The sequence below is a fragment of the Ixodes scapularis genome, unplaced genomic scaffold (assembly GCF_016920785.2).
Source record: "Ixodes scapularis isolate PalLabHiFi unplaced genomic scaffold, ASM1692078v2 PGA_scaffold6__148_contigs__length_123643588, whole genome shotgun sequence".
Taxonomy (NCBI): Eukaryota; Metazoa; Arthropoda; class Arachnida; order Ixodida; family Ixodidae; genus Ixodes; species Ixodes scapularis.
This window is the reverse complement of record NW_024609881.1, coordinates 112254279-112276396: the sequence shown is the minus strand read 5'-3', so window position 1 is coordinate 112276396 and position 22118 is coordinate 112254279. Positions and strand designations below refer to the sequence as shown.

Genomic DNA, 22118 nt, shown 5'->3' with positions numbered 1-22118 from the left:
AATCCGTAAAAACAACAACACGATATTTGTTTCAATAAAACCGTCTCAAACTGCGCCCCAGATGCTGCGAGGGAAATCCTCAGAACCAATTGCGAAGGCTAGAATCTGGCTCGAGGTTGAGACAACGCCAAGCGAGCAAGTATCTGTCACACTTCTGAGATCACAAGGCATCCAGTCGCGTCTTGTCGTCTGTGATCACATATTTTTTTTAAGCATCAAAAATAACAATTATTTAAAGAACTGAAATTAATTTACAATTACTGTACTCAAACATAACGTCTCACAACGCTTTGATACCTGTAAATATGTTTTAATTATTGAAACATCCAACATTACAAGGTAGTATCATTCTCTGCCGAGTCTGCTTTGAGGTCCTGAAGGAAACTTTTATGCGACGTACAATCTCGATATGATTTATTTCGTCTTGATGCAGTCGAGTAAATGCATGAATGGACAAATAAGCGTAAACATTCAATAGAACATCAATCATAAAATAAACGAGATCCTTAGCCGAAAACTGGGTCATGGACCTCCTTCGTGCTAGAATGACGTCGTGAAGAGCAGAATGTAGACCAGATGGACCAAGTGTACAAGTCCGACGAACATGCCAGCCGCCTGAAAAAGAAACACGTGTTTTCTTTAGGAGTGTCTGGGTTGGACCGACGTCTTTGAAGAGGATCATCACAACAAAAAGCAAAACACAGCGTCACGATGAAATCAATCGTCCTAAATCGTTAATCATACGATTCGAACCGCTAAAAAAAATTTTCTCCATTTTTTTCAACCATCTGTCTTTCTGCCCTCAATCCTAAAAAAAGTGGCGCAAGTTATTATAAGGATATGTTCCTCCTCGCCGATCCCTTTGCTCAAGAATGGCGTCGGGCAACCAGGAAGAAAGAAGCAGCGGGGGGGGGGGGGGGGGGGGGGGGTCGCGTTACTTTTTCGTTTACAGGTGTTTTAACCGTCCCTATACAGTGTAATCCACTTATAACGATACCACATATAATGATGTAGAGCTTATATATAATAATGTTTCTGGAGGACCACGCGTTTTTGCGTCGGGAATCGAGTTAAGATAAGACGATAATCGGTTATAACAATTGCAGTTTATGGGTGTTTTCTCATTATTGTTATAAGTGGACTGCACTGTGGTTCCAATGGCGGTTCACATTGTGTGACGGGTAGCGCCATCTTATGTGAAATTTTGCAACTCCGAGACGTGCCGCGTCCGCAATCATTGTACCCGATCTCGAGCTGAAACGTCAGTTTCCCGCCGAACTGTGACCAGCCGACCGAGGCGCTCCCTGTTCACTACCCTGGGGCTATTCCTCTTATTTCTTCGCTGCATTACAATAAGGACAACCTTGTGTCCGACCGTATTTTATGTCCTGCCCAACGAATCGGAATGCAATGTGGATTTGTAGATATTAGAAAGTTCGAGACATTTCTTAAAAGCATCACCGCTCGATCATTGCGCTGTTTGTTTGTTTTGCACGCGAATATTCCGGTCGCCCATGCGACTACCGAGCCCGCAAGATCTCGGATCTCGCACGCGATACTCGAATTAAAAACTAAAAGTTTATATGCATGTGTATGTTTAGACCGCGGAAAGTTAATCAGCCCCCGTGGGCATCCGCAAAACGTATCCGCTGTTGATGAGGAATCTAGGAAGTGCACTATACTACTGCCAGCCTGAGGTCTTTAACCTGCACCACACAATAATAATACGTGCACCGATACGATGCTCATCCAGATCGAAACAGGCAGGGATTGGGATTCAACTATGAATGTCTGCGTTCTGCAAAGCGAGCCTAATTCGCCTCCCGTGTTATACGAGCTGCGGGGTGTTAATGCGCTCGGCAAACGATTCCCCTGACTTGCTTCTCGTAAACAATGAAGTAAGAAATGTGGTCGTGACTCCTCAAAGCCACCGACTTCCGCGTTTCGCTCACCATGCCACAAAAGGCATCAGGGTTGGTCGGCAGGTCGTAGGTCATGATGGCCACGGAGCCCATGAAGTACAGACACATGGCACTCACCTGGTACAGTCTGTACTGAAACATGAACACAGATAGAAGTGGTATAAACAAGCGACTCGCTGAGCATCATTAAGAGATAGCCTATGTAGCGTTTTATAACCACAGGTTTAAGCACTCATTTTTTGGGATCCCTAGGTCGATTCATATTAAAGTACTGCATGGAATTTCCTGCAAACCATATAGACGGTATGACTAATCTCTGTTTGGGTGGTCGATTAATTTTTTACTGATATTCTGCCTTCATTACGAGAAGGTAACTGGTACGCGATTCAAATAGCGGAAAAAATATTTCCAACTTCATAACCAGGGACATTAGTGGATTAACTCTTTACAAATTAAACGCGTACGTGTTACCGCCTTCGCTTATATGATCACATAATTTAACTAGCCTTATGTTAGGTTGCATGAACCAGAAAATGCATCATTCGAAGTAATTATACTAGAACAGCCTACACATTGCTTGCATTGACACACCAACTGTCATTGTGAAGGTCTCACTGCCGGGCGCGTACCTTTTGCATCCTACATTTCGTATCGTCAAATTCATTCTTCTTTTGAAGCACGAAATAGAAATGACCACCCAGCATGGTGTCATGGGGTCATGTACGGGTCATGTACAAAACATTTACTGGACGAGAACGCCTGCACAAGTTCATGGGTCGGACAGTTATCGTTCACATCGCGCATCCAAGAAGTTTTAAAGACCCTTATTACTTGGTGTACAACTTTGGCAACCAGGCGGCGTAATATTTGGTTAAATTGCACTTATGTAGTGAGGTACCTGCAATGAGCAGCTTCGCATTTTGAGCGCTAAGTGGCGACTGTTTAGCTGTACGTTGGGAAAGCGAACACCAAGCGGAGGTTATCGTGCTGGCGACGTAATTCGAGAGAAGAATAACGAATAAAAATACCTTTAGTGTGAAAGAATACAATGGCAGTCTGGTTACTAAGAATCATAAGCATAAAGTTTTGTTATTCTTTTCTTTGCGACCTGCAGGCCGGAAGGTGAGCACCAAGTGGTCAAGGGGGGCTTCCATCACACGCATTTTAATTATTAGAAATATACTATCAAAAGGCATATCCTAAACATTTTGCAAATCAGGAATCAGTTAACTGTTGAAAATTAAAAGCATTGTCAAGAGGGCGCCAACCGCCGCCCAATTAAGATGACTCAGCCGAATTCATACATCCATTCATCTATTGCTGATGATGCTATTTGGATAGGTGGCGCAAGCTGCCGCCCCATCCAAAGTGAACAGCCGCAATGGACCCAGCCATCCATCCACGCGGAAAGCGGGCAGTTGAACTATGGGGCCTGGAACCCGCCTCCGAACGGTGTGTTTGCCGCGTCGTTAAAAGTGGTCCCTCGGTTTCCGCCTCATGGCGTCATCGAAGTTTCGTGTTTTCGCCGGTCGTGACCCTGTCGTTTTCACAGCAACGGTGTTGAATGCGGCAGTCTGTTCTACAGTAGGCCGCTCTCAAGCTTGATAGTTCACGGAAGCCTCAGCAGCCACGTGATGGGATGCCGCCATGTCGGCTTCTGTAACATCACTTGTTGTCACTTTGGGACCACTTGGAATGCTTGGGCGGAATCAGGTGCCGAACATAACCGTCGGAAGCGCGTTTCAGGCAGTTGAAGTTGGAGCCGTTCGACCCGACCAAAGCGCTTACGTAGATTGTCAGAGGCAGCACTTCTGCCACTGCCTGGGAGAGCAGCCCAGAGAGGAGGAAGTGTCCGCCATTCACGGAGTAGCCGAAGCAGCAGGCGTACAGGAAATGTTGCGACATGGATGCGACGCCGAGTATCATGTAAGTCATGAAGTTGCCTAGACCTGTGGCCTGCGTGCGCCAGGAAGAGCGCGCGCGCCATTGACCGCCACATCAGGGGATTTGGAAGCACACATGCTTTCATATAGATGGGACACAGCATACAAGCACGACGCCGAAGACCGATCGCATCTAACATTTACATGCGAGTTAACTACCAGCGTTCGTACCTCACATGAGCACATCACATGACATTGGTTGAGTTATACATCAACATGCGGTTTCAAACAAGCCTGCGTGTGCACGTGCAGATCCGACAGCAGCACCATCGTAGTATATAGCGTGGCACCATACAGTTGATTTGGTGTATGTGGTTAGTTCTCTTTGCTCTCTTTGCTACCCCTGGTCCTCATACCCTTGATGTTGATGTATTTTAGTAACAAGTCATTGTTGTATTGTCTTTATGAGGCATATAAATTCGCCCTCTCATAACATTGGCAATCTCGATGACAGCCTTTCTCGCTCTCTAATCGAATCTAAGCTTCCGAATGCTGGCGGAAACGACACTATACTGCTCTGCTTTTAACAACCGCACTATCTTTCTGACGTCATGAGAAAAAAAAAAAAAAACTACCGGAGAGGTTTGTTAAAAAAAATATATATATAGTACCCACAAAAACAATGCTCCGTCTAACGCCCGCTGCGTCTCGGTACATATTACACATTTAAAGGGGCGTCCTCTTTTGTTGCTGGAGACTATATTTTCGGCAATCCTTATGCAGCAAGAGCCTTAAGGTACACCATATTTGGAAAAGAAATTATTCGATTTCAATTACAATTACTCTTGGTTAAAAAGTATTCAATTAGATTCCCCGATTGCTTGAGAGGAAAAGTAATTAGCCGTTACTTGAAAAAGTAACCGTTACTTTTCCGATTACTTCAGAATTTCAGGGAGACAAATTTTTCAGCCGGTTGCCAATATTGGAATAAAATGTCGTAAACTATAAACTATTTCTCTTCGTCATCCACCGATATTGACACACGATGCTTCTGTCAAAGGCTTCATTCGAGGATTCCTTGGTAGCAAACATGGACACACAAAGGATGCCATCAGGAAGCGGAGGAACAAATAGTAAATGTTACAAGTAATTTTAGTACTTCAAAAAGTAATAAGATGACTTCTGATTACCCCCTAATAAATATATTCAACTGATTACAAGATTAATCCAAATAGTAATCGATTACGAGTAATTTGATTGCTTGTGATGACTACCCATACAAGTCTGTGCAGCAATCGAGAGCATAGTATATTTTTCGGTGAAGGAGTTTCATTAGTGAGGTTTTTTTTATTGCGTATAGGAGTCTACGGCAAGCGCTGTGCGTTTGCGTTAGCGTTGCGTGTTTCCCACTGCTCGTGGAGTATACCGCTCTCCGCGGGAGTTCCAACACTGAGTTCATGTAATAACTTTGGATGCTATTCGTCCGGGTCATCTTAGAATAAGGACGGTAGTGTACTATCACGATTCATATGAGCGCGAACACCTGGTCCTATCAATGCCCCCTGGCGATTGCCCTTTGAAGCATCAGTGCACCTCCAGACATATCGTGTCTAGCGGTCGGCTCACCACTCTGCACTTCCACATCGTCTGCATGCAAAAAGAAAAAAGCGCGAAAAAAGCGACTAGGACATCCAGCGTGTGTCTTCGTCCTCGTCGTTTTTATCGTGCTGTTTTGTATGATGAAGGGTATCACCCACGCTCGCACCACGCTAACTTCTTGCCTGTGCGCATTGGTGACCCTTTGCTCTCGCGAAACTCTCGTGAAGTAAGTAATAAGCGGTCTTAGTTAATTGTTTTGACACCGTGGATAATAATATGATGCATGCTTAAAGGCGCCGACGAAGTATCGAGTATTGTTATCGGAGTCATGAGAATAATCTACTAAAACTTCCTAAGAAAAAATATTACGCTAGAAATATTTATACAAGTAATTCGTTCTGGCGCACATTGCTAGAGAAAAATGCGCTTCGACATTGGTGAACAGTTGCGCAGTTTTGCCGACTGTTTTTCGCCAGCAGACGACTCGGAAGTGCAGAGAAGTGCGGCGACCGCTAGAGGCGATATGTCTCGACCGCAAGGTGCACTGATGCTTCAAAGAAAAATCGCCAGGGGGCACTGATAGTACCGTTGGGTTGAAGTTGAGAGGCTGAAGATACAGAATATTACAGTTGAGAGAGCTAGTAAATACAAGTATCTAGGATATGTGATCTAGGTTATGTGATGGTGCAGAATATCTCAGAGAGCATGAAAAGTATATAATAGGTAAGGGCAACAGAAATGCAGCTGTAATGAAAAATAGAGCACTTTGGAATTACAACAGGTATGAGGTGGTGAAAGAGATTTGGAAAGGGGTCATGGTGCCTGGCTTGACTTTTGGAAACGCGGTGCTATCCATGAAATCCGAAGTGCATGCGAGACTAGAAATAAAACAGCGCGGAGTAGGTAGACTGGCTTTGGGGGCACATTGCAAAACGCCAAACCAGGGAGTACAAGGAGACATGGGATGGGCGTCATTTGAGAGCAGGGAAGCGGTGAGCAAGATAGAATTGGAGGATAGGTTGAGGCGAATGGATGTGGAGCAATGGGCACGAAATGTTTTCAGCTATTTATACATGAGGAGTGTAGACACAAAGTGGAGACAGCGCACTAGGAAATTAAGAGGAAAGTTTTTGGGCTATAGCGAACATGGCCAAGAATCCGAGACATTCGGTTTAGTTCCATTCCGCGACGACATGTGGCGCCTCAGCCCCGAGCGAAATCACATTTCCAATTTCCAATGTGCCCTCCGTTTCCGCCCGCACCGCCAATCTTATCTTCGAATCCGGAGAGGAGACATCGTAATGCAGTAAAGGCATAGCACTGATAACACGCTCAAGACAGCTCCGAACCACGGAACCTCTCAAGGTCACAGCTGGGCGCGCCTAGCGCAGACGTGTAATGTGTAATTGCTTCTCCCGCAGCCAGTGTGCATTTTAAAGTGATAAGCTAACGCTCAAGACTATTGCTCCATCGCTAAAAATCCAAATTTAAACCGAGCAAAGTTAAAGCTATACTTCGTCTTAGGGTGCCTCAATGTCCTTCTGTTTAGGGTGATGCGACCCTTTGTAGTACTCGATGCCGACAGCACGCGCTCACGGGTAAAATACGAAGAAATCGACGAAAACAAAATGTCGCTATATCTTAATCAGCGCCATAAACGCGTGCAGGGACACACTCTTTCACGCACTTCTGAACAAAAAACAAAATAAAAGTGTGGGACAAAATGGCCACCTGTCTCCACCCTAAGCAAAGCGCACATGAAGGCACCCTACTTCGTCTCACCTTAGCATGGACTGGCCCCAGAGGCTGCTCTAGCGCGATACGGTAGCCTTGATTGGCGTTCGCGCCACACGATGCCCTCGTGCAGCCGCCGAGGTGTCGTCGAAAGCAAATAGTTCGCGCTTTTAGCACGCGACCAACAATAGCCCATGCTAAGGTTAGACGAAATATTGAAGCGCGAGCCGAATCCGCTGCGTTTTCCTACCTCGCACCGGCGGTAGTGCATCGGATATAAGGCAAAACGATGCTAAAAGTGCTCTGTTTCAGGCTGGGCTTTCTCTTATCACTGGAGCCTGTTAGAGAGGGTCTTCTGGCTTAGGGCGCCTTGGCTCAGGCTAAACTTTGTCTCACCTCAGCATGGACTACTGTTAGCCATGCATGCTCAAGGCGCGAGCCGTTTCCTTTGAATCACACCTCGGTGGCTGCGCGAGCGCTCGGGCAGGGAGTACTTCAGTCGAGTTTGTCAAGGCTAGCCGCTCGCGCTTGCACAACCTTTTCAGTAGTACTTCGCAGTCTCACGCTAACATGGACTAACCACGGAGGCTGCGCTGGCGTGAGACGGCAGCCCTGACTGCGTATAGATTGGCATCCTCGCAGCACGAGTGCTCGCGCAGCTGCCGAGGCGTCATCCAAAGCGATTACCCCGGGCTTTTACCGCTCATTCACACTGGAAGCGGATCCGCGTTCGCAAAGCGGTTGCGAACGCGGTTGTATAAAAATCCAGTGCAATTGCACGCGCACTCGATGACATCAAGTGCGCGTGCAATTGTACTGGATCTTTATACAACCGCGTTCGCAACCGCTTTGCGAACGCGGATCCGCTTCCAGCTTGAATGAGCGGTTATTGCGCGTGGTTGCTAAAAAGATACAAGTATAGCTTTGGCCGTGATAGGGTGGAATATGCACGTCAGCTATTTCTTTGTCTGTTTGTTAACAAGCTCACTATGGTGGGTGACAGCTCAAGAGAGCAGTGGAAGCTCCGCCTTCAGCGCGCGCTCCTTGCCTTCTGCCGCGCTTTGGCTGCGCGTGCACACTTGTGCTATCAAGGCCACAAAGCTCGTGCTGGAAGCGGAGCTTCCACTGCACTCTTGAGCTGTCACAGACTATAGGGAGTATTCACTGTCGGCCATAGCTGTGTGCGCGAATGCTGAGCGCGTGCTGATGGCGAGCTTCCACAGTTTTTATGCAACGTGCATTCTGCACCATCAAAAGTGCCGATCTTATCAGCCAATTGATGTGAGCTCGTTCTGAGCATGCGCTCTGAACAGCACCCACAAATATGGCGTCTAGTGAATACTGCCTATAGAGTCCAGTATTGGCGAACCCCCTGCGCGCTTCCGGATCTGAACTTCTTTCCGTTTTGTTCCACGTCGTTTTGCTTCCTGTACAGCTCGCAAGTACAAGGGTCGTTTGATAAGTTTGGTAAATTTATACGATGAACAATTCAATGGATGACGCCATGGCTGGCAAGTGTCATTCTTCAAACTAACCCAGGCTAGCTTCCAGACGGGAGCGAAGCGCTGTTCATGTTTGGCAGACGGTTGAAGCGAACACTGTAACGCTTGCCACAACAATGAAAAAAAAAAAAAAAATAACCAGCCCTGTGCAATGATCAAGCACGTTTGTTTTAAAAATGTTAACGTCCACGTATCAAAACCGAGTTGCATGAAGTTCATAGGGACCCTTATTCAACGTTGAAGGCTGTTTAGTTCTGGGTTCATTGAATTAAACGTGGCAGAACGTTCCCTGAAGATGAAGCGCGCCCCGGACGCCGAGTTGAGGTCACCACGACTGATATTGTTGAATAAATTCATAGTATATTAATTGGAGGACAGTCGAGTGAATGTGCACAAGACTGCTGAGACCATAGGCATCTCAAAATAACCCGTGCACAAAACCCTCTACAAAAAGCTGTGTGCGCGATGGGTACCAGCACCACCTCCTAAATAACAAGGCCGTAGTGCTGATAATTTTTCGCCACAGAAGAAGGGCGATCGCGGGCCGTGATTGGACGCGAGGGCTGCGTCAGCGTCTCGTGTCTAATCAGAGAGACAGACGCAGCGCTCGTATCCAATCACCGCCCGCGATCGGCCTTCTTCTGTGACGAAAAATTATCAGCACTACTGCCCTGTGATCTAGGAGGTGTTGGTACCAGACTGTTCATTCACCAAGACAACGCGCTCTCCCACGACTAGTCCAACAAGCACGCAGCTTCCACCGCACTGCCAACTTATGGATGAACACGAATCGAACGCGACTCGACGGGCGGACGACGGCTGAGACATCCCTCCCAACCTAATCTATAAACCTCCCAACCTTTCTATATTTTCCATCGTTTTCTCCCGATCCCCTTCCCTATCGACAGTGTGCGCACTGAGCGCGCAAGCAACTAAGTCAATTTTCTAAAAAAAGGGGAAATAAACATCTCTCTCTCTCTTTCTTACTCAGCTAACAGCTGCTGTGCCATCATACCTCGGTATATTAGATCTGCAACAACGAAGAAAAGGTCCGTAGAAGGAAAGAACCTATCGTCTACATCTTCATTGTTCCTCGAACCTGCTACTTGTTTCGTGTTATACACCTTCCAAACGCTTATCTCTGGTGCGAAAAATTCCGAGCGACTGGACTGTAAGGGCGGGTGCGGAGCACGATATTTCACGGAGAGGAGCTACTGCGCATGATCAAAATGCACTCCACAGCCAAATAAAGGTGGCAACTAACAGAAGATCGAAGGTCTACACCATGCACATTGGCCCCAATGTATATAGGGCCATTCTAATTAGAGCCTTCTGGGAGATACCATCTTTGTTTGCTGGGCTGTGGAACTCTTTCGTTTGAGAAATAACCCTCTGCGAAATATCGTACAACCGTCGTTAATGTAGAGGCCGGTCCGTCGACCGCTCCGTACTATCCGCGTCATGACGCGGCGGGCGTGGCGACTACCGAGCCTTATCGGCGCTTGGCGCTTCACCGAAATTAAGCGCTTGGATCGAACACTGTCCTCGGTTTTACTGCTCCGCTCTGCTGGGAGCGTGAAGGTGGATTTCTATTTTGCGACTTTTTGTGGGCGCTGTGCACATGTCATTGACGGCAAATACTTTGCAGTTTGCCAGTGAAAAAACGCCGACGTTGCTCGGTATAGTTCATCAAAACTCAGATTCTTTCTTTACTATTGAGTGAACGCTAATAGCGATAAATATTTTTACAAAAGAAAATATTTTGAGCGTCTCATGACACAAGCCACTTCGACTTTTCGAAAATGAGCGTGGTCGAATGAGCCGAAAGAAATGCCGACCGCATTCAAACAAAAAACAAATAGTTACTTTATCAGGTCACCACAGTGCCTTCTGATAACGTCCGAAAGGCTCCTACCCAATTATCGCACTTTCTTCAGGGAGCAGCAGCAGAGCTGAGCTGATTCACATGCTGAATCTCGACGTAGCGCGCGATAAGGTGCGCAAGCCGCCACGGGCCGCAGCATCATGGCGCTGATGTGTACGGAGCAGTCGGCGGTCCGGCCTTCAGATTTATATCAACGACGGGTGTACGTCGCATTCGCGTCCACAGCCCAGTGATTCGGCAGTTTTCGTCTTTGTCCGAAGAGTCGGAAAAGTGTATACCCTTCATTATGGATTATCACAGATCGATGGAAACTTGTTTTGTTCCGTAGGTTACCAGCAAAAAAAAGAAAAGGCATATACGACAAGCGCATAAGCCAGGAGAAAAGCCCACGCAAGTGCACTACGAAAAAAAAAACACAGCATACTAGTGCTTGGGCGGTAGAATGACTGAAGTATCATCGGTCTAGGCAAGTTCTTGTAAGAAAACCTGAGACTGGGAATTATTTCACGCGATAGCTTAAGGCTCCCGTTCTGCGGAAAAGCCGGCGTAGAAGTAGTCGGTGTCCGGCGTGACTTCGTAGGCCACGTGACCCGTGTCGAGTTACCTGGGTCACGGCGTCCGGCTTACCTCGTGGGCGGGCCCCTCCCCTTCCCTGAACGCTCGGGTCACGTTACCCGGGTGTTGAATGGGATCCCCCTCCCCTTACCCCCCACACCTCCCATCCCCGCCTCCACTACTCCTATCTGACATCCACTCTTTTCCCCTGCCCTCCACCCCTTGCCCTCCCTTAGTAGCAGTCGGCGGCGGCGTGACCCCGTGGGAGGGCCCCCGCCCCAGCTCCCCTCCCCTCATCCACCCCCTCCAAGCCCTCCATTCCCCCAACTCCCACCCCCCCCCCCCCCCCTTCCCTTCCTTCCTCCGCCTCCCCTGCCCTTCCGCCCTCCTCCACCCCTGCGCTGACGACCCGGCCTTGCGCTATCGCGTTGTCCTAGTCTCAGGTTTTCTTTCAATGATGTTTCCTAGCCAGCTCGCTCGCGTACTTTCCCTCCTTACAGTTCTTGTAGCTGGATGTACAGTCTCCCGCAATATGAAGGACCCATTTGACCAGGCAGTTTGAGGCTGTTTTGGATTTGCCTATGCCTGGACCATATTTCTTGACGTAAGAGAATGAAATAAACTTTTATCTTTCTTGTCGCTCAAAATAAAGTGCGCCTGGCCAGAGTGGAATAAGCGCCGCCCCATAAATTGCATCGGCGAATGGGTCCTTCATATTGCGAGTGACTGTACACGCACTTAGCGCGGGTGTGCGGCCTAGGGCGCAGCGCGACATCAGAAATGTCGCACTCCGTCGGTTCTTCGATGGGGTCTGGACTAGCTCATTTGGCGGCATATGTATAGTCGTCTGGTGGATATATCAGTCAATCCTGTGACACAGTCTTTACTTTGTAAAACATGAAACATCATCTCCCCACCCGGGTTCTTCCTCACCTTCTACAGATAATTGATTCGGCATTGTGATACACAGCCACCACCGAATGCAAAAAAAAAAACTCATATAGATAAAATAAGATGTCCATATTAATGTCTGAATCTTGGTGGAACCTTAGAAAAACAATGTGTGCGAACTCCCGAGTGTCCTGAAGTCTATCATTGCCTGAGGGCCCGGGATTTTTGATGGGAGTCGAATTTCCCGGGCCTTGTGTAATAAGAGATACTGAAAATTGCATAATTTGGCATGGAACTACTTTAGCTCATGCAGTTAGTTCACCCTAGATAGTCAGATTTATAATGAGCGAAATAATTAAGAGCTCACTAAAACAGCATTAGATGACATATAAAAATACTCTCCCAGACTAGCGTCATGTATCCATAGTGGAGGCTGTACCTCCTCAGGCAATTTTGTGCTTTCCTGAACCAGGCGCAGCTGCCCCAGGGACATTCGGGCTTAAATCTCCGGAGCGAAAAGACGCGGTTTTCGGTGCCGGGGACGGGAATTGAGAAAAATACAGAAAAATTATTATTATAAATATCAAAATGCTCTCCTCGAATATGATATTAGACATACCCAGCTACATTCTAAAAGAAATTTCGATATTCTAAAGCGATTTTTGTGGCTTCCTGAGCCGGGCGGAACTGCCAAAAAAAAAAACGTTGGGACTTAGTCTCCAGAGCGAAAAGACGCGGTTTTCGGTGTAGGGGCGAGAATTTAGAAAAATACAGAAAAATAATTATTATAAATATCAAAATGCTCTCCTTGAATATGATATTAGACATACCCAGCTAAATTCTAAAAGAAAATTCGATATTCTAAAGCGATTTTTGTGGCTTCCTGAGCCGGGCGGAACTGCCAAAAAAAACGTTGGGACTTAGTCTCCAGAGCGAAAAGACGCGGTTTTCGGTGTAGGGGCGAGAATTTAGAAAAATACAGAAAAATAATTCTTATAAATATCGAAATGCTCTCCTTGAATATGATATTAGACATACCCAGCTACATTCTAAAAGAAAACTCGATATTCTAAAGCGATTTTTGTGGCTTCCTGAGCCGGGCGGAACTGCCAAAAAAAACGTTGGGACTTAGTCTCCAGAGCGAAAAGACGCGGTTTTCGGTGTAGGGGCGAGAATTTAGAAAAATACAGAAAAATAATTCTTATAAATATCGAAATGCTCTCCTTGAATATGATATTAGACATACCCAGCTACATTCTAAAAGAAAACTCGATATTCTAAAGCGATTTTTGTGGCTTCCTGAGCCGGGCGGAACTGCCAAAAAAAACGTTGGGACTTAGTCTCCAGAGCGAAAAGACGCGGTTTTCGGTGTAGGGGCGAGAATTTAGAAAAATACAGAAAAATAATTCTTATAAATATCGAAATGCTCTCCTTGAATATGATATTAGACATACCCAGCTACATTCTAAACGAAAACTCGATATTCTAAAGCGATTTTTGTGGCTTCCTGAGCCGGGCGGAACTGCCAAAAAAAACGTTGGGACTTAGTCTCCAGAGCGAAAAGACGCGGTTTTCGGTGTAGGGGCGAGAATTTAGAAAAATACAGAAAAATAATTATTATAAATATCAAAATGCTCTCCTTGAATATGATATTAGACATACCCAGCTAAATTCTAAAAGAAAATTCGATATTCTAAAGCGATTTTTGTGGCTTCCTGAGCCGGGCGGAACTGCCAAAAAAAACGTTGGGACTTAGTCTCCAGAGCGAAAAGACGCGGTTTTCGGTGTAGGGGCGAGAATTTAGAAAAATACAGAAAAATAATTCTTATAAATATCGAAATGCTCTCCTTGAATATGATATTAGACATACCCAGCTACATTCTAAAAGAAAACTCGATATTCTAAAGCGATTTTTGTGGCTTCCTGAGCCGGGCGGAACTGCCAAAAAAAACGTTGGGACTTAGTCTCCAGAGCGAAAAGACGCGGTTTTCGGTGTAGGGGCGAGAATTTAGAAAAATACAGAAAAATAATTCTTATAAATATCGAAATGCTCTCCTTGAATATGATATTAGACATACCCAGCTACATTCTAAACGAAAACTCGATATTCTAAAGCGATTTTTGTGGCTTCCTGAGCCGGGCGGAACTGCCAAAAAAAACGTTGGGACTTAGTCTCCAGAGCGAAAAGACGCGGTTTTCGGTGTAGGGGCGAGAATTTAGAAACATACAGAAAAATAATTCTTATAAATATCGAAATGCTCTCCTCGAATATGATATTAGACATACCCAGCTAAATTCTAAAAGAAAATTCGATATTCTAAAGCGATTTTTGTGGCTTCCTGAGCCGGGCGGAACTGCCAAAAAAAATGTTGAGACTTAGTCTCCAGAGCGAAAAGACGCGGTTTTCGGTGTAGGGGCGAGAATTTAGAAACATACAGAAAAATAATTCTTATAAATATCGAAATGCTCTCCTCGAATATGATATTAGACATACCCAGCTAAATTCTAAAAGAAATTTCGATATTCGAAAGCGATTTTTGTGGCTTCCTGAGCCGGGCGGAACTGCCAAAAAAAACGTTGGGACTTAGTCTCCAGAGCGGAAAGACGCGGCTTTCGGTGCCAGGGACGAGAATTTAGAAAAATACAGAAAAATAATTATTATAAATATCAAAATGCTCTCCTCGAATATGATATTAGACATACCCAGCTACATTCTAAACGAAAATTCGATATTCTAAAGCGATTTTTGTGGCTTCCTGAGCCGGGCGGAACTGCCAAAAAAAACGTTGGGACTTAGTCTCCAGAGCGGAAAGACGCGGCGTTCGGTGCCAGGGACGAGAATTTAGAAAAATACAGAAAAATAATTATTATAAATATCAAAATGCTCTCCTCGAATATGATATTAGACATACCCAGCTACATTCTAAACGAAAATTCGATATTCTAAAGCGATTTTTGTGGCTTCCTGAGCCGGGCGGAACTGCCAAAAAAAACGTTGGGACTTAGTCTCTAGAGCGAAAAGACGCGGCGTTCGGTGCCAGGGACGAGAATTTAGAAAAATACAGAAAAATAATTATTATAAATATCAAAATGCTCTCCTCGAATATGATATTAGACATACCCAGCTACATTCTAAACGAAAATTCGATATTCTAAAGCGATTTTTGTGGCTTCCTGAGCCGGGCGGAACTGCCAAAAAAAACGTTGGGACTTAGTCTCTAGAGCGGAAAGACGCGGCGTTCGGTGCCAGGGACGAGAATTTAGAAAAATACAGAAAAATAATTATTATAAATATCAAAATGCTCTCCTCGAATATGATATTAGACATACCCAGCTACATTCTAAACGAAAATTCGATATTCTAAAGCGATTTTTGTGGCTTCCTGAGCCGGGCGGAACTGCCAAAAAAAACGTTGGGACTTAGTCTCCAGAGCGGAAAGACGCGGCTTTCGGTGCCAGGGACGAGAATTTAGAAAAATACAGAAAAATAATTATTATAAATATCAAAATGCTCTCCTCGAATATAATATTAGACATACCCAGCTAAATTCTAAAAGAAATTTCGATATTCGAAAGCGATTTTTGTGGCTTCCTGAGCCGGGCGGAACTGCCAAAATAAACGTTGGGACTTAGTCTCTAGAGCGAAAAGACGCGGCGTTCGGTGCCAGGGACGAGAATTTAGAAAAATACAGAAAAATAATTATTATAAATATCAAAATGCTCTCCTCGAATATGATATTAGACATACCCAGCTAAATTCTAAAAGAAATTTCGATATTCGAAAGCGATTTTTGTGGCTTCCTGAGCCGGGCGGAACTGCCAAAAAAAACGTTGGGACTTAGTCTCTAGAGCGAAAAGACGCGGCGTTCGGTGCCAGGGACGAGAATTTAGAAAAATACAGAAAAATAATTATTATAAATATCAAAATGCTCTCCTCGAATATGATATTAGACATACCCAGCTAAATTCTAAAAGAAATTTCGATATTCGAAAGCGATTTTTGTGGCTTCCTGAGCCGGGCGGAACTGCCAAAATAAACGTTGGGACTTAGTCTCTAGAGCGAAAAGACGCGGCGTTCGGTGCCAGGGACGAGAATTTAGAAAAATACAGAAAAATAATTATTATAAATATCAAAATGCTCTCCTCGAATATGATATTAGACATACCCAGCTACATTCTAAACGAAAATTCGATATTCTAAAGCGATTTTTGTGGCTTCCTGAGCCGGGCGGAACTGCCAAAAAAAACGTTGGGACTTAGTCTCCAGAGCGGAAAGACGCGGCTTTCGGTGCCAGGGACGAGAATTTAGAAAAATACAGAAAAATAATTATTATAAATATCAAAATGCTCTCCTCGAATATAATATTAGACATACCCAGCTAAATTCTAAAAGAAATTTCGATATTCGAAAGCGATTTTTGTGGCTTCCTGAGCCGGGCGGAACTGCCAAAATAAACGTTGGGACTTAGTCTCCAGAGCGAAACGACGCGGTTTTCGGTGCCAGGGACGAGAATTTAGAAAAATACAGAAAAATAATTATTATAAATATCAAAATGCTCACCTCGAATATGATATTAGACATACCCAGCTACATTCTAAAAGAAATTTCGATATTCTAAAGCGATTTTTGTGGCTTCCTGAGCCGGGCGGAACTGCCAAAAAAAACGTTGGGACTTAGTCTCCAGAGCGAAACGACGCGGTTTTCGGTGCCAGGGACGAGAATTTAGAAAAATACAGAAAAATAATTCTTATAAATATCGAAATGCTCACCTCGAATATGATATTAGACATACCCAGCTACATTCTAAACGAAAATTCGATATTCTAAAGCGATTTTTGTGGCTTCCTGAGCCGGGCGGAACTGCCAAAAAAGACGTTGGGACTTGGTCTCCACAGCGATGAGACGCGCTTTTTTGTGCAAGTGGTCAGATAAAAAAAAACTAAAAAATAATTATTACTATTATCAAACTACCCTCCTGGAATATGATACTAGACATACCGAGATACGTGAAAGATGTAAATTAAATCTCCTATCAATTTTTGTGGCTTCCTCAGCCAGGGGCAACTGGGCGGGAAAATGTTCTGGCATAGTTCTCAGAGCGACAGATGCGATTTTTTTGTGAAAGGGGCGAGATATACAAAATTGCAGAAAAATAATATTTATGAATATTAAAAATTTTTTGCCGGAAAATGATAGTAGACATGCCCAGCTTCATTCCACGTGGAATTTTTACCTCCTCATGCAATTTCCTCTAATTTCTTGACCTTATGAAAAAAGCACTGTATAATTTAGTCGGCAAAAAGACGACAAGTAGCCTAACTCGCACTTTTTGCCTACTGCTTTGCCTTTTAACAAGCAAGAAGCTTCCTTGAGATTATAAATGCGAACTAGGGTGCCTTCATCTCAGCTTTAATCGGGGTGATGGCATATTTCGTAGTACCCGATGCCGACAGCACGTGCTCACAACGAGAATACAAAGAAATACCTTGAAAAAAGAATGGTGCCGTAGCACAAGTAAAGCGCGCTCCTACCAAAGGATAAAAAGCACAGCGCCCGTATGAGAAATATTGCACCATTGTTGGTGACATGGTCACGTGAGGATTATTTACGGGGGTCACGTGGCCATCGTCCGTTGCGCCACATTAACCACGTAACCACAGTGAAAGAGTGGGCCAATGGAGGCCACAAGGTCATGTGACCATGATCCGTGGGGTCATAAGAACACGGTTCGTGGAGTCACGGGAACATAACGCGCGGGGCGGGGGGGGGGGGGGGGGGGGGGGTTCCTTTCCGCCAGGTCTCCACGCGGGAAATGATATCGCATTTAAGCCTCACAGTTGTCCAATTGTCCAAGCTGACAGCCAACTTTTTGCCGATCATGGGCAAGTGCGGTTCTTCTTGGTGGGCGGCCAACGGAACCCCCCCCCCCCCCCCCCACACCACCCGAAAAGTACAGAGGAAGCACCTAGAGCTCCCAGAAGTGTGTGAGTCAGAAATTGTGTAAAGTCGTCGATTTTTTTACTAGGATTTGGGCATGGTACAGGAACCGCAAAATCTCTTATTGGTCCATAATTGCTATCGACATGTATGGCGCTAAAATGAATTCATTTGTCCGTCGAAAAACCATGGTGCAATCATCAGAAATATATATTTCATTCGTTAAAATAGTAAAGATTTGCGAAATATTTTGGGCGTGAGATCTCTGCTGACCCAACCATGTTTTACCGCTATTGCCAGCCCTCGGTTATTAGAGAGCTTTAGACCTAGATAACTCAAAATTGAGAGTGAATTTCAAAATGCTCTCCTGGAATCAATTAAAGCTAAGATTAATAAAGCGATCGCATTTGACTTCAAGCTCCTGTGGCGATAAGCTTTTCTTCCTGGGAGCTGAATGTCACGGCCTCGTTTTCAATGGGAGTCTATGGGATTCGGTTTGTTGACTCGGGAAGGAAATGTAATGGTCGTGAGGCACTGAAATCCTTCAAATAAGTGGGCTATTAGATCAATATTATGACCCCCCGAGTGCAATTAAATTTGTTGAGTTTTAACTGAATTACAAAAATAAAACTTTTTTGCCCATTGAGTTACGCTGGGGCGCTGACGTGACTGCCGAGAGATGGCGTAAGTTGCGAGCGGCGGCATGTCCCGGATTCTTGGGGTTGGATACGGAAGAGCAAGTCTCAGTTAAGAAGAAAGTTGAGGCCACAGAAAGAGATTGGTGGCTAGAGGGAATGCAGACAAAGACGGCTCTGGAAAGCTATAGATTAAACAAAAGAGTTATTGCCAAAGAAAGCATTTATGACAATTCTAGGGGAAGCTCATTGCTGTTTGAGGCGAGGACGGGTGTTCTGCGAACCAGAACATACAGAGTGAAGTACCAGGAAATTGATACAGTGTGCACTGCTTGTGGAGAGGAGGACGAGACGGCTGAGCACTTGATACTCTACTGTAAAGGGCTTCACCCTATGCCTACCGAAGACAACATAGATTTAATAAAGTCATTGGGTTTTAGAGACAGTGAAGGGAGAGTGGATTTCAAGACTGTAGAGATTACCAAACAAAGATTAAGTGAATGGTGGCAGAAATCGAGAGAAAACTAGGTATTTTCTTATTCACTGATGGCAAGGGGGTTTCACTGCGGAGGGAATATAGATTTTACATTTAAATATTCTAAGCTTAAATGGTAAAACAAAATGGCTAGGTGGCGTAAGCTACCGCCCGATCCAAAGGGCTCAGCCGTATTCATCCATCCATCCATCCATCCATCCACGCAGGGCGGTGTTCACACTCATATTCGTGATAGTACGTCTTATATACGTTGCTGATAGCGGCAGCACAGCTACTCTCGTGACGTCACTACGTGCATATACTGACCACTTCGAGTATGTTGAGGAACCCGTTGATCGAGAGAATGTATACGGTGGTGAGGCCCAGCTGATGGTAGGCGTCGTCGATAGCAGGCTGGCGGCCTGTCCCAAGTCTGGATTAAAAACAAAAACAAAAACAAAAACACGTGAGTCGCTACGCGGTCGCTATCTCCAATTCAGTAGGGAGTTTTGGTAGATCGTTTCCGTTGTCCCGCAACGTTCTGCGCCAACCCGCTGCAATATCCGGGACTCTGCAGGCGAGACTGGGGCCGCGCATGCGCAATAGGGGCGTCTTTATTCCGCAGAACGTAGCGGAGGTGGGAAACCGGTCTGCGAAAACTCCCGATCAATGAACTTCTGCGCCGTTCGTTATTGGCGAGATTTCGGAGCGAATAACCAGGGTATGCTTCCTGTAGGGTCGTCGTGGCTTAGAAAGTTCTCACTAAAGGTATGGGAAAAATCTTACCGCCAAATATAGGGGAAAGGTTTATTTTCTAAAGTCAGCATTTCACGAGACACCGCGTGTCACGTCACTCTGGAACGTCACCTGACACCTTGACGTGACATCGTGATGTCACGGCACACGATGCATGACGTCAAATGAAACCGTGACGTCACAGGACGCCACGGTCAGCCTGCAGCGTGATTGTGCGCAGCAAAGCCTCGGCTGTCGTCGCTGCAGTCTATTTTGAGGACGCTGGGAGGAAGAGGGAAGTTTCCGGTGTCGTTCACAAACCACCCATAGGGAGCGAAGATTAGTGCGAGTGGTATTGTTTAGCAGAACGCGTGCTTGTAGTTCTGTCCACGTTAGTTCATGCTTTAAACGTATTTTAAGGTTTGAAACTTTCCGAGAGTTCTTAAAAACAATATTTAAGTTACAAAATAATATTTTATAACCTCTGGATGTTACCATTGCCCATTGTGGTGTCATCCTATAAGTCACCAACACCCAAGTAATTTTTTTTTTAAGTACCGTGTACGTTGTTTTGTTGACTAACTGGTCGGAATTGCTCAAATTGTGATCTACGTGATCTACGATATGTATTGTTTTGAAAAGGAATGGGTCTTCATTCGGTTATTTGGGCTTAATATAGATAAACTATTCGCTTTTATAGTAAAGTATTGTATACGACCTATCTGACAAGTTGGATAAAGTTCGTCCATAGGGTCTGCCAGGAGATCACAGCCCTCCAAGTTTGAAGCGCTGTTCGCACGAGCACTTACGCAATTGCACGTGCTAAGGGTCCACGCAAAATCCACGCGCTCGCGCTCTTCCGCCGCCATCAACGCTGCGTAGGACTCCTGAGAAAGTAATTGCGGCGAGATTTTTCGGTGGCGCCCCCTTATCGTTTCTATATTTTTGACGTTACGTCCATGATTTGCCTTAGTCATTGTAATTCTGACCACTCATCACCAGTTGCAAACGACCAGCTCAGTGGTATGCGTAATAAGCCTGTTGGGAGCTTGTAGCCATCGCGTGTTCAGCAGCAACACCGCCAGAGTTCACGTTCTGACTGCACAATTATTTCTGTCCACAAAAGGGAAATTATCTTTCTTTCCGAAATCACCGGTTTAAGGTAATTGGGAATGCGCGCATGCGCAACCACGAGCTCAGACACGATGCTTTCGTTTCCAACCGGTTATGGTTGCTCGTTAAGTAACAGATCGCGAACATATGTTTTCATTCCAGATCCTCTCGGGTCATGTATTTAAGGAAGTGAAGTAGAGCTCTTCGGGTCAATCGTGAAAAGTCAACCATACTTTTGGTCGTGCTCTACGTCACTGAAATAAGAGCTGGCGTGGGCGAGCTGATTGGAGTCATTAGCCTTTGGCACACGCAGCGACTGTCCTGAGTCACACTAATTATGTCCATGGCTGGTGTATAGTGTGTTCACATTGAGCCTGGCGCTGTAAAACGAGCCGGAAAGTTTTAGGCCTGCATATATAGAGCTCCAACTTTCACGGAATGTGTATTTAGGCGGCGGATTTTGCCTGGTCAAATTTCAAGGTGTATCCTTGAAATTTTCTGAGAAAAATGAGAATAACAGATTTGCCAGGCCCAACTGCGAATAAGTTTGCAGACGACCGACTTAGCGATGGTTATAACTTAATTGTGCCGCCATCTTACAATAGGCGCACCGAGCAGACGACGCGCTCTCTTTTCTGCTCCCTGCAGCCGATTGGTGCCAGGGACAACCTTTGTTTGTTTTATTTTTTACAGGAAGAAAGCTACGGCTTGAAATTTCTTCAGGAAAAATCCATCACATAAATGAACATTCGGTGACATATTAAGCGTTCCATATGCAGGCGCCGAGTTTTCAGGATCATTTTACACCGCCGTGATTCACTGTGGACGCCTTTTATTATCGTGACTCCGACATCCGATGCAAGTTCTTTCGGAGGCACATTGAACAATCTGCTCTAGCTGCATAGACCTGGAGGGACGTGTGGATCGAGAGCTTACATTGAGAACTGAAGATGGCCCCGGAGGTCGCAGGTGTTATTGTGACACGTCATTTTGTCTCCTCGCGTGTTGTCGCTCTGCTTGTCCCGGTCACGTCGAGAGCAGAACTCCTTTTCTTCTTCTTTCTTTTCTACTTCTTTCTTTTCTTCTTTTACTGGATATGGCCAGCTGAATGTTCCGTTTTCGAGTCATTGTAATGCGCGTGAGGCTTTAGCAGCCGCAAAACTGAACATGGGAATACCAAAAAACAATTAATCCTATGCCTTATTTTGGTAGGCAGTATATTTAGAAATGATCGGAAAAAGTGGGCTGCGT

General features: G+C 45.3%; 1 protein-coding gene across 1 annotated transcript; it reads right to left on the bottom strand.

The window, feature by feature from the left end:
* Positions 1-540: 540 nt before the first annotated feature.
* Positions 541-21856, bottom strand: LOC121045832. The gene is made up of 5 exons (XM_040499166.2): positions 21804-21856; positions 19347-19452; positions 3711-3878; positions 1953-2054; positions 541-615 (listed from the first exon to the last, which is right to left on the bottom strand). Exons 1-5 carry the CDS (start codon positions 21854-21856, stop codon positions 541-543), a joined length of 504 nt encoding a protein of 167 aa, XP_040355100.2.
* Between the last annotated feature and the right edge of the window lie 262 nt (positions 21857-22118).